This window comes from Peromyscus californicus, unplaced genomic scaffold, assembly GCF_007827085.1.
Source record: "Peromyscus californicus insignis strain IS unplaced genomic scaffold, ASM782708v3 Scaffold_7__1_contigs__length_154581171, whole genome shotgun sequence".
Classification (NCBI taxonomy): Eukaryota; Metazoa; Chordata; class Mammalia; order Rodentia; family Cricetidae; genus Peromyscus; species Peromyscus californicus.
Window position 1 is genome coordinate 81,342,027 of NW_026294595.1, and position 13,713 is coordinate 81,355,739.

At 40.2% G+C, this 13,713-nt stretch overlaps 1 protein-coding gene across 3 annotated transcripts in view; it reads left to right on the plus strand.

The window, feature by feature from the left end:
• The window catches only part of Dcdc1 (doublecortin domain containing 1), a 402,669-nt gene that overhangs the window by 196,326 nt on the left and 192,630 nt on the right, over window positions 1–13,713 (plus strand). For 2 of the 3 annotated variants that reach the window (XM_052722390.1, XM_052722391.1), the window contains exons 10-12: window positions 6,917–7,018; window positions 10,088–10,251; window positions 13,184–13,309. In XM_052722390.1, coding sequence (XP_052578350.1) covers window positions 6,917–7,018; window positions 10,088–10,251; window positions 13,184–13,309 — 392 coding nt within the window. Of the gene's footprint in view, window positions 1–6,916; window positions 7,019–10,087; window positions 10,252–12,870; window positions 12,922–13,183; window positions 13,310–13,713 lie in introns of those variants that run through there. The other variant, XM_052722392.1, reaches the window with a different exon arrangement.

A 13,713-nucleotide genomic window follows, 5' to 3' on the forward strand; every position in this document is an offset into this window, starting at 1 on the left:
ACATATAACCCTCGTACATGATACTCTAATGCAAGTTAAACACAATTTTAGGTGCCAAATTAATGTGATCAGAGTGCAGATCCTGTTCTCTCTTCCCTCGAGATAGTCTCATCATAAGAGCTCATTAGATTCTCTGGTCAAGGACACAGTAGCCCAGGAAATCACCTTACTGTCATCTTCTAGATGATTTCGAGTAGTCACAGAGTAAATTTGGTGAGAATTGTAATTGGATAAGAGAATGATTTTTGTAGGACTCGTCACCATATTTTGGACATTTTGCTTTATCCATAGTTAAGCACAGACATGGAGTGAAAGTAAAAGTCCCGATGAAATATAAGTGTAGACACTGAAAAGAAGGGACTCAGCCCTTGTAGGGCGAGTGTGGAACAGATGGAGGCCATCTCGTAGACTTCACCAGCTGCCACCTTCCTTGGCCCTCCTGTCATTCTTATCCCGATTTAGGCTGTCAGGTGTCCTTTGCTCTTGTTTCCACCATGTCTTCAAAATTTGTTCTTAGGATGTGTGGTCTCTGAAGTTAAGAGAATTTCAAATTTTTTCAGGCAGATTTTTTTCTTTGGAACTACTTTATAAGACAGATAAAAGGATGATCTATTGTTTGAAGCCACTGGATCTGATCTGCCACTGGCCCTTGACTTCTTGTCCTCCAACCTTACCTTGGGCTCAGTGAACTGAGATTGACAATCATAGCATATAAAGGGGTCAATAAATAATAATTCTGCTTCCTGTTTTCTCTTCTACAGCTGAAGTTCTTTAATTGTGACAAAGGAGTGAATCTCTAACTGGAATTTCATGCCTTGACAAATTTGGGGAAGGGCTACTTTGAGGTTAGAGTCTTTTAGCCCATCCCTAAAATCCTATTACATGGGTGACCATCTCCTTTCTGTACTTCTAAATGGTAGGCTTTGCTGAAACATAAAATTAATTCTCTTAAGTAGCAGTCCTAGTTGTTGGAGGACGGTATGAGCTCAGGTGTTTGACAGTGTGTCCTACAATCTGAACTGCTTTGTGTTCACCAGATGCCATGGCAACTGGTCCATCTCTGCAGGACTGAGATGCTCATCCCCGGCTTCCACAGCTACATTCTTCACAAACAGTTGCCCTTAGCAGAAGGGAGTGCCTTTCCCTATCGTGAGGCCTCCACCTTCAAGGCAGCCTATTTCTAGCCTTGGCTCCTGTGTCTTACCTCTGGATATGTGGATGTGAGCCACTCAAGCTCCAGATCTCCTATGAGAAGTCTGTGACACTGTAAACAGTTCTTCCCCCAACTCTGCATCCCTAGATTCCCAGCATTGCTCCTGAATGTACCCCAGCGAACTTACTGTAGGCAAATCTTCATTTCATTGTCTGATTCCAGAGGCCCCTAGGCCAAGACAATACATTACCCACTACACATAAGTTTATTGCAACATTTTAAATTATATCCACCCAAAATATAGCAGGTGATTTTTGTGAGGCTGTATAATCTATCTGCACAGACCTCTCAGAGTAAATCCTGTTGCTGTGCAGCCCCTGACTTCCAGCAGCACACTGTGGGGTCATTTTTCTATTATTGCCTCTTGACAGCATCGCACCGTGAGGCATTCTGAAGCTCAGGCACTTGGCCTTCTGCTCACGTCATGGAGGGCTTCCTGGGTGGTCTGCCCAAGGGGTTGAGTAGAGTTAGAAACCTGCTGTTCCCCAACAACTAGCTCTTAACCAGACTTATAGTATTAAAAGCCAGATAATGGTACCAAACAAGGGCTTTCACAGCCCATAAAGAGATATCGTAAGTGATGCCAGGTAAACTTACCAAAGATCAGTACTGGCTCTCAAATCCCCATCCAAATCAGCTTACTCTATGTAGTTTAAATTTTGGTCACTGTCTCTATGATGTATTTGTAATAAATAGCATTATTTTGGTATTTATTGACATATGCATGTCTTTACAACTCCTACATATGAGATTATCTTTATGTTGATTACTTTATATCTATAGATGTAGAAGTAGTGTTTCCAGCAATATTAGCTGAGCCATCAAGGTTTATTTCTTAGCCCCACTAATAAGCATCAGCAAATGACACTACTCTAGAACAACCAATAAAAACTGGCCATTTATTAAACATGACCATGATTAACAATCTGATTGGAGTCACTGTTGTGTACTTTTCTGATTATCCTTGCCTCTACAGTCTATTCCCAAACTGTGATCATAATCATCCCTTTAAAACCGTCAGCTAGATGGAAAGTTGGCTCAGCTAGTAAAGGCGTTAACGGCGTAACCTGATGTGAAACCTTAGTTTGATCCCTGAGGTCCAGGTGAAAATAAAAAACAATAATTAAAAGAAGAAAGGTGGGTTTTATATATATATATATATATATATATATATATATATATATATATATATGATATAGATAAGATATAGATATATAGATATCTGTTACCCCACCACTCAGGAGAATATTTCAGAAGCTTGACAGGCAGGGGACTTAGTGCAGCATCAGGAAGAACGAAGAAGAGACCCTACTCCAGAAAGTTGTCTCTTGGTCTCCACATGCCCACCATGGCACCTGAGCCACACCCTGTAACTACTCAATTGGAACGTTCCACTGACTCCCCGTTCCTTCCTTGGCCTTTATCTGTCTGTTTTCACGTGTGTTCCTCTCACTCTGCTGCAGGTGCAGCAGCTTCCTTACCACCCCTGGAACATGCCAGACATCTCTGCTGAGTTTCTTTGTGCTTTCTTCTGCTGTGGTGCTTTTCTCCAAGCCTATCTGCTGTCTCTCCCCATGACTTCTAAACCATTGTTCCCATGGGGTCCATCCTGAGCATCTACTTACTGTTATGCCCATGTCCTTCTGTGGACCCAGGCTTATGGCACCTGGCCTACTGCATGGTTGCTGCCTCACGTGGTACTTACTACCTTCTCCCTTACTCAGAAAAGCACGTCCATGAAGTGAATGCTTATGCCATCCCTTCAAACATGCCAAGAGGGGGCAAATCTCTGTACAGGTGGTCACATGAGCATGCACTCCTATAAAATTTGCAAACACAGTATATTTTAACTACAATCAGTTACAACTGTTACCTTTTTCAATCCATTTTTTTTTCCATGCTCTCCCTTGCATCAAGTTGTTTCAGAGTTGCTACAGCATTTCTGAGGCATGGCTCAGAGAAAATTGCTTGGGGTATGTTAGCCATATTTTTATCACTGTAACTAAATGCCAGAGATAATCAACCTAAATAGAAAATGGCTGTTCTGCCTCACAGTTTTGGGAGTTCCGATCCATATTGATTAACTCCAAGGTTTTGACCCTGTGGCAAGGCAACATAACACAGCATGTCTGTAGGATGTGGAACAAAAATGCCTCCAGAGTCTGGAGTCCCGCTGTCCATTCAAGGGTGAAGTAACAGCAGCACAGCACCTGCCAGTCGGCCCTGCTCTTAAAGGTTTCAGCACCTCCCCGTAGCAGTACCCTGCGGATGGAGCCTTTAACACAGGAGCCTTTGCTGGGACATAAGATTCAAACTGTGGCATGGGGGCATGTTGAATTTGGACATAGTGGTCACTTCTCTCTGTATCAGTCCTAGCTGATTTGTTGTGGAAAGATGGCTACTTGCCTGATGGTCAGAACGGGTTCTACTTTCTGTATAACAGAGCCTCAGACAACCCAACGTGGCTAACAGAAGACAAGCATGCTGTGAAATTAACAGAGCCAACTAAGTGGTGGGAAATTCTTCCACATTCTATAGTTCAAAGTTTAAAGAAACCTGATGAAAGTTTTTGTTAAATTTAAACTCAACCTTAGAACTTTTATGAACTGACCAAACAGTTATAACACCAAGAGAAACCCTTCTAATCAATAATAACAACTTTAATATGACAGAAAGGAAGAGATTACCTCTTTTCCTGGCCTAGTTTTGGTGAGGGGCATTGCGGCTGGGCCAAGTGTTCTGTGTTCCTTTTAATAAAAACTGTTACAGAACAGCCGTGCAAAGGCGTGAGCAGAAATGGGCCTTGGATAGTTAATCATCCGGAATATTTGCAACTTTTGGATGTTTACAGTGGGTTTTCTGTATGAGCTTTGAAATGTATGCAAATTGTGATGTCTTGTTCTTCTAAATGAATATTTCATACTGTGTTTCATTTTTAATTTTGTATTCTTCTTACTGAAGAGGGCCCAGCAAATCATATAAATGTCAGGCCAATCTACTCTAACTGTACCTTCATATGCCAAGAGAATTCTTACTTAATGTGGCTTGTTGTCTGGCCCTCCATCTTATCCAGCATACAACAATCATCTCATAAACAGAAATCTTACACTTTGTTAGTATATTTTAACTTCCTGACCAGTACTTGCATGTAGGACTCCATAAATATTTTTTGAATGAATGCATACATCCACAACATAATGGTGAACCCTTAGTGTCAACCTAATTTAACCCTGCTCAAGAAAAGTTAATACCAGCACGAAGGAGAATGAAAATACTCTGCCACACAGAACATGTTTGATGTCTCCATGCTTCATGTGACTAGGGACACAGATATAAATTCCTATTTGTAGGTATTCTTCTGTTGTCATGAGCTATGTTTGTCAAGAGACCCCAGGTTATTATTTTCTAGGTTCTGTTACCTAGAGTGGGCATGGCTGCTTTGGGCATCATTCTGCTGCACAGGTCAGAATTTCGTTTTAGAGCTATAGGAAGTGAAGTCATACCAAGCTCCTCTAGGAAGCCATGGCAGCAGCTACTTTTTCTTAAAACAAGAAAGCAATAGGAAAGCAAGCTTTCATTTGCCTCCATCTCCTCTGTGGTAGAGACATTTGACCTAGTGAGGTGTCTGTGTCTAAACACAGCACATTAGAAGTAGGAACATTTGTCACACAAAGGAGGGGCAACCAGCATCTGGAGACTGGCAGAGAGAGTGGGCCTAGTTCTGTGAGCTTAAAAACCAAAGCCAAGCAGGATCTCAGAGAACGCGCCTGGAGGAGGGATGGCTGCTTACCGAGGAGAGCACCTGTTTTTCTGAGGCCCCTGGAGAGTTTCGGGAAGTTAGAGGCACTGTTTCTGTTTTGAGTGCACTGGTTTTTTTCTTTCTGGTTTCGGCTTTTGTCCGTTGGGCTCTTGTTCCCGGACAGAGCCCCGGAAATCTCATTATCTGCAGTGAACAAAGCAGCGGGCTAACGACAGTGCTAGGTGCGGAGGAGGAGGAGGCTCTGCTCAACTGTGCTCTCGGTTTGCCAGGCAGCGCCTGCGCTGCTGTTTCCTGGAGTACGGTTTACTGCTCTGAGCCCACAGTCTAGCAAGTCTAGACAAAGGAGCATCGATAAGGCCTTAGACCTGTCAACACAAACTGGAGTGCCCACCTTCCTTGTCAACTTGTATTCTGTTTAAGAGTTTCGTTTCAGATTAGAGCCCTAAAGAAATTATTGGAACAGCAAGATTCTCTTCCCACTCCTACCCACAGATTTACAAAATTTAGAGAAACTGCTTATTGAGAATTGTATTGTTACCCAGAAAAGTAGTTTGTTTGTTTATTTGTTTGTTTCTCTCTCTCCCTTCCTTCCTTTCTTTTTTTTCTTTCTTTTCTTTCTTTCTCCCTTCCTTCTTCCCTCCCTCTCTCCCTCTCTCCCCTTCCCTCCTTTCTTCTTCTTCTTCTTCTTCTTCTTCTTCTTCTTCTTCTTCTTCTTCTTCTTCTTCTTCTTCTTCTTCTTCTTCTTTTCTCTCTCTCTCTCTCTCTCTCTCTCTCTCTCTCTCTCTCTCTCTCTCCCTCCCTCCCTCTCTCTCTCTCTTTCTTTCTTTCTCTCTCTCTCATCCACATCAAAAAAGACACCTCAGGGAGTAAAAATCCAGTGCTGCCAAGCTGAGGCCACAAGCTGTCCCCTGGACCACTGTGGCTCTGTGGGAGCATGGAGCGGGATCATCCCTGGGTTCTTACATGACTAAATTCCCTTTTGCCCCTATAGGCTGTAGAAACACTTTTGCAACACATTATTTCCCAAACTGGGTTAAAACTTTCCCAATAAAGTTTGAACTCTCTCAAAAGAACAAAAGACAGTTTTCTTTGTTTTTCAGAAAGTTATTCTCCTGAATTACCTTCTCTGGAAATAGTACAAGAAATATATAAAACAGTCCCGCACTAAAATGTGATGGGCATATCAGAAACGGAAGAAAAGAACGTTTGAGGAAAAAAAAAAAACTAAAAAGTGAGGATTTAAATTATTCATCAGGCCTCCCTCTAGCCTGAATCTATTCTTGCCTAGTGAATGGAGCACCCTGCGTGGATCCTCAGTGTGGGCAGGGGGAGTGTTCACTTTAGTGGGGCCGTCCTGTCAAGACTGGTTTATTTGGATCCTTTTGACCAGAACATTTGCCGCTCTCGGTTTTCCTTTTTTTCCCAGCGACTGTTGCATAATGCAATATTTTATCTCTGTTTTCAACAACTTGTTGAGTCTGTGCAGTTAAAATGGCTGACCTTCACCATCCGTTATGTAATAAACCTGTCAGGTTGAATTTTGTTGAATGAGTCAAAAGATGAAGAGGACACTGATATCTTTTAGATAAGAACTGAGCATTCTCCATGTAATTTGTGGCTTTATGTTTTTCCAAGGAGGACGAAATGAGCTAGTTCATTGGTTGCTGACCGTTTGCTGAGGGTCCTTCTTTTCAGCATCTACATGACCAGTGATTTACTCTAGGCTCCAAGCTTTCTTCTAGTTTAAGATGGTAGGAATGCCAGTCAGGTGAGACACTGAGACCAAGGGGAGGGACGGAGGCCTTCCTTCCTTATCTTAGTACTCTTGATTTTCCACCCAATTGCTTGCACATGTTCAGATAGTTGGTCTTTTGCTTTACACACGTCCCTTTACAAATGCTCGCATATGTTAATTTCTGTTTTTCAATGTGTTCATTTTCCAGGTATTTGAAAATGGTAAAGACACTGGAGAGATCTCCGTTTACATCAGTAGAAAAGATTTAACATCTGATAGCCCGACTCACCACGACAAAACAATGCAAAGAGTGAGTAGCTGATTGTGTGAATGTAAGCATTCCCCATGTAACTTCGAGTTAATGTAAACAACTACATCTTAGGGCAGTTTATAAACTATCAGCCATTTGTTGTTCTACAAGGTGAGGTACAGTGGAGTGTTGACTCCTGAACCCTAATCACATCTCAACCACCAGCATGTTTGTATTTGAAAATATTTTTATACTGGGCACTGGTTTTGATACATCAAGATTGTTCTCCTTTTATTTAGTTAGTTGTTTCTTATACTATAAAAAGAAATGTCATAACATTTGGTGGAGGGTATACTCTGGGAGTAGTATTTCTAAGCCATGCACCCTGAGTGACTAACACAGAGTCTTGGTCTTCTACCATACTCACTGTGAGCAAATCCCATGAATTTATCTAGGGCACTCTTACCTTTGCCTATTTTCCAGACAATTGGGATGTTTTTCAGGCAGAACCAACATGTTCAGGGTCTTTATTTTGGGCTTTTGTCTTGCATAAAAGGACATGGAACACCCTGTTGTTTACAAATTGGGGTTATGCGCCCGAGTGCACACCAGTGTCTTGGGCTCTGTTGCCTCCTCTTTGTTCAGAAGCTTGCTCTCTTCTCTCCTTCAGTACAGCACCCTCAGACTTACCTCTCCCTGGAAGCATTCCTTACCTGACCTGTAAAGCCAATCACAAAAGCTTCATCTTAGAATTGGGTGGCACTCATTGGATCGTTAGCTAAACCCAGAAGAGACAAAAATGTTATTTTAATTTATTAGAGAAAGAGCCAAAGCCTTAGCTGGTTTCCTTTTATTATCATGTCCATGACTATAGAAATTGCCATGGTACCAAAGTCCTTCTAGAATTTTCTACCTGTCTCACAACCTTTTTACTTTAGAGTATTATATCTTTTAGTAAATGCTGAAACTGGAGGTGTCTTATACAGAAAGCTGTCATTCCATGGAAACTTCATGTATTGACTAATGACTGACTGAAATTGTGCTTTGCTTTAATTTTCAAGTAAATGGGGGTGGAGTTTGCAGAACTTTAATTAGGGACATCAAAAAACTCTATAGAGAGCATCTAAGCGGAGAGCATCCTAAGCAGTCCGCTCCCTTGTATAGACACTTGTCTCAATCACCACCCTAAGAGGTTGTTTCATACTCTTCTCAGATCTGCGAGCAAATTCTTATCCTGTAAAGGCCCAGTGATGATAGCTTTAAAGATAAATGGATAAAGATTATCACAATTTTTGGTTTCCAGAGCCCAGCCCTAGCCAATGACCTCCAGATGAAAGGTACAAAGGCCCTTACCTCCTGTAGGCTGTTGAATGCTCATCCCTGAACACGTAAAGTGCAATCTGTCACCAAGTTGTAGAAATGGAGATTGCGGTGCAACTCCTGTGAAAAGTAAATTTGGTTACATGTTTGGGAGCTCAGAGCCCATTGCCTCTGAACACCACTGGCCTTGGTACATACCCCACCCCAGGATCCAGCCTTATATCTTTCATGTCTTTCTCCTTTACAAAAAAGTGATACCTCTAAAGCAAAACCCTTTGATAAAACAAACAACCAAACAAAACAGTGACCAGCATTGCATGTTTTCTGAAATCATAGCAAAGCAGCAAAACTAAGCTCAAGAGTTGAGAGCACAGGGGATTAAATGTAGGGCTTTGGAAATAGAATTCATGGGTTCTGAAATATGTTTTCACTTCCTGTAAAACAAAACAATACAGGTTTTCACTGATGCCTTCACCTCTTAAACAACTTAAGAGATCAGATGTTGTTATTGTAATATATAGAATTTAGCTCTGTTGGGTAAGAAATATTAACTTTAGTGAAACAAAAAGAAATACTTAATCATTTTCAGCCCTTTGATGCTCTAACTAAAAGGTTGGCTAATACAGGGCTGATTGACATCAGAGTTACTATCATTTTCCTCCAATTAGGGCAGCACTTAGTTCTGAGGCATTCTGTAAGTATAGTTGTTGACCAAAAAGAGTATTGTACTTAGTCAAGAATTTATGGTCAGAGAAGTGGGACACCCAAATGTTTATGGGGACAGAAGCTTCTTTTCTCCTGAGCCTCAGCAGTTAGTGCTCTTCATGTGCCTTCGGTAGAAATTAACAGAAGGAAAGAAAGTGAAAACGAAGAGACCACATGCTTGCAGGGACCAGAGTGATAAGGAATTGAGAAGCGCAAGAACTGACAAGGAGAAGAAAGGGAGGTCTGTGACAGAGGGCTGGGGGAGGGGGCAGAGTGATGGATAGTGTGAGGTGGGAGCTGGGAAGAGCAGGGGCAGAAAAGCTGAAACAAAGGTGACAGATGATAATGAAAGACGTCTTAAAGTACCTCATGTGCCACAGTTCCACTGGATTTATTTACGTTTGAAATATGTGTGAAATACCCTCTCCATAACTTAGTCTCTGACCGCAAGAAGCATGGCACCAACAGCGCTATTATTTAAAACGTGGAGTGACATCACTTCATACTCGCACTCCAGTTTTGTCTTACTCACAACTCGCAGACATCACTTCCTGAAATCATTCCCAAGGTTTGCAGGGCTTGCAGTTAAAAACCCTCGCAGAAGAGTTCTGAAAGAGCCAGCAAAGCCTGAGAGGCATGTCGGTTTTTGCAGTCCTGAAAGTGGGGAATTATTCTACCACCCAGTTACCCGAAGCCCGCCGGGGATCGTGAGATAGCCTGTTGTAACAGTAAAACTTAAATGTGGTCTGGAAGGGCCTAACAAACCGTGCAGTGCAGACAAGACAAGCATAGCTCTCATCAAAGAGGATTGGTACCGGGTGTGGAAGCTAAATGCTCTTTCTGTGAGACTGTCACATCTGCTTTCAGGCACTGCGCCAAAGGGTCAGGGCTCAATCACAAGCCTGTGGCACCCCCTGCTGGTTAAAAGCCCGTGCTCATTTTGTTACTTTACACTGAACTAAACATTGCCGTCATTTCACACTTCTTTTAACATTCTATATGAATTTAATTATCGTTTGTTTGGAGCAGAACAGAGACAGTTTGTTACAGATGTTCACATAGCTTATGTCTTCCTCTTCATCCCCTTCACCTGCTCGGCACCAGTTACTTCTCAGAATCCATCAACGGCTCCAAGGTTCCTCCGTCAATTCACAAGGCCTCCACTTTTCTTCAGCTCGGATTTTCGATGAGCGTGGTCAAGAGATTAAGAGTCCACTGCAGCTGAAGAATGGGCAAAAAATTTGGCTTTCTTATGGGAAAGCATACAGGTAGGAGCAAGGTGATTATTCCGTGTGTCTTCAATCTCTCCGCAGTGAGCTCATTTAGCAGGAGAATTGAGAAGCCAAGTACGACCCTTTAGGAATTAAGAGAGAAAAAAAAAAAAAAAAACAAAACATTTTTTTTTAAATTCCAATAAAATTTAAGGAACATTTTTTTGTAAGGCAGCATTGTTTATGGAAGGAATATGACCAACTCCTCTCTCTCTCTCTCTCTCTCTCTCTCTCTCTCTCTCTCTCTCTCTCTCTCTCTCTCTCTCTCTGACTTTCTGTCTTAATGCCTTGTCATAGTTCTTGAGGTCTGCCTGTCAGCACAGCAAGAGGGATTTGTTCATGTCTGAGTAGTCACCTTAATGATAGCAGATGGAAACGCCACGGGGGGCCCAAGCCCATCACACTGTCATTGTCACACACTGCCCTGACCTGCTTCCTCTCCTCTATTTTTTTTTGTCCCTTTTTAAAGGAGAAATGGATGGTAATTGAAAAGGATCTTAAGCAAGATTTATGAAGCTGTAGACAACATGATTCCCCACGATATCTCTATGTTTTCACAAATAAAGTCTTAACCTCCTAAGCACCAATGACAGGACAGCTAAAGATAAATTGGTAAAGCTTGTGAACCTCTCCTATCAAAGTTCTGTTTCTCACAGCGCCTTACATTAGCTGACAATAATTACTGGCTATTTGCTGAGCATTGTGTAAATTTTTGTGGATTGGTAAATTCCTGCATAAAATTATCTGTGTTTCTGAAAAAAGAAAAAGGCTGCCGTATCTAGGCACTGACAAGCTGGGCTCTTGTGTTGAATTTCTCAGAAATGTATGCGTATTTTGACAGGAGGCATCCAGATGAACTCTGAAACTGCTTGTCAGGGAACTTAAACACACTTTTTTTTTTTGGCCTGTTTTTAATTTTCTTAGCTCATTGTTTAGAGGTAGAACGAAATCGTGTTGCACGTAAGGTTGAATTGATCTTATGTTAACAATAATGAAAACAGAGCTCAGTAATGGTGTTTGCTCAAAATTTCAAACCTCAAACAACAGTCTCCTTAGAAATCCATGAAGGTATCAGGGTGGTGGAGGGGTGTCATGCCGAAAAATTTTGTTTTGTTTGTCCCCATAGAATAAAATTAAAACACATGTTGATTTCTTATGCTGTATAATTCACAGAATTGGAGTGTACATAAAGAATCATAACATTTTCACTATAGGCAAGGCTCAAGTTAATCTAAGTTTTATTTGGAATAGAATCGCTTTCACAATGATGGAAACAGTGATGGATTTTACTGTAGTAAGAATTTCGGCATAATTTAGCAAGCTTTTCCTACGGCAGAGAACAGCTCCAATCAAGTGGGCATTCTTATTTCCTCTTAATGTCTTTGTCAAAGTGAAAGCAATGACTTCATCATATTTTATCATATTTTCTGTAATTAAGTATTTTGCAAATATTGAAAATGTATTCTTGGCTAGTCATATTTGTGAAATGAGTAGTACAATGCCAGTAATCTTGAATATTCCAGAATCTGATTCTAGAAAACTGTGTAAGTTTGTAAGCTTGTTTGTGACTCATTATTTTATTAGGATGATGTACTTTTTTTCTCATTTTGAAAATAATGCACTAATGTAATACAGAGCACAAGATAACTATGCCAGCATCTTGACGCCACTGGAATTTTTAAAATGTGTATTTCTAAAATTGTATTGGCACGTACTTTAAAATACTCTGAGAAAATGCACAATATTTACTGAGTGAATAGTGTTTGTTTTCAGGGAGTATTCTGGTGTATATAATTATTTTGACATAGGCAGTCATACTCATCTGTAAAAATGAATGTTTAAAATTTCCTCCAAATTTTGCATATTTTGAAAAATTTCAAATCAATGACAAGTTGGAAGAGTACCATAACAAATATTTTCATATTCTTCATTTTGATTCACCCATTTAATCAGCTTTCCTGTTTTTTAATCTCTCCTGAAAGTAATTGCAGACAATTATTAAAATTTTACTCCTTCAGTGCTTCTGGCAAATTGAAGAATGAGACCCTCTGTGTAACCAAAATGTGTGCCTAACAGTCCAGAATAACACATTCTCCTCTGACACCCCCCTCTGCAGTCAGCTACCCACAGGTGCTGTGGAGCTCAGTGTACCCAGTGGCTAGGTAAACTTCCTCTGCTGTGTTTGGTCCATTTCAATATCTCCTTTTAATCTAAAACATTTCCTTCACCTTTATTCTGCTTCTCATCATGCTTATCTGTTTTTCAAGAATTTGAGCACTTTTATTGCAGTATGTCCCACACGCTGAACTTGTCTGTTTTATCATGATTATATGCAGTTTAAATACTATTGGCAATAATATTTCATGGACAGCAATGTGGATAACATTCTAGAGTTAAACCATAAATATTTCTTACCTATTCAGAGAAAAAAAGCTTATAGAAGACCATGCTTTTTATTTAAGATGTTTCCAATATGATGCTAATTCTCAAATTCACCTAACACCTCATGCATTATAATAGTTATGGAAATCAGATCAATGTAACACTTAATAACACTTAGTGAGCTTATGAAATAGTTGTTTATACTCAGTATTATGCATTTATTTCATTCCCAGTTCCAGATGCACTATGGGCACACTGAATTAGTTACACAAGGAAAATGAATTGGTAGGTGAACACTTGTTTTTCTCAACTACAGTCTTTCACTGTATATATATATATAAAATTCTTTGCTAACTGTACATGTAGCAAACATACTCGGCACTTTATGAACCAGCTAAATAAACTCAAATGTCCATTCAGATGTCACTATAGGAGTTTAAGGATAGTAGGTTTTTATTAGGTATCAGTATCAAATACCTTATTATTTATGCTCCATTTTCAATGTATATTATGCAGATAGCTTAAATATTTTTTCCATTTTTTTCAGATCTCCGCTAAACCCTGTTTTGGCTCTGACCTTTGACCAAGTGACTGCTTTTGCCAGAGATGGTATCACTGCTGTCTATAAGACCCTCATGGATTCTGATGCTGCTCCGCTATTTGGATGTGACGAGTAAATTAATGTATATTTAATTAAAGTAACCCATCATCTAATTCAGGATTTCCCACAGTGAGAGATCTGAAACACTGAAATTTTTTTTTTGAATTGCCTTAAGCAATACTTGTATTGATTTACTTCATGGTCTAATGGGGTCAGGCCTAAATGACTTAGCAATGTCCCTTTGTTTTAAAAGGACTATATGGGGACAATGAGCAGTTTCTTGCTTTAAATAAGTTGCAATTTCATTTGAAATATAAAAGCTGTTTTTATGATTATTTCCAAATTAATAACTTTAGGTGAATTCATTACAATAAAAAAATAAGGTTTTTTTCCTCTAAACTCTCATATTTAAATCCTAGATTTGATGATGAGGAAATGAAAACTAATGCAATGTATCAGGGGCTCCATGAAACAGT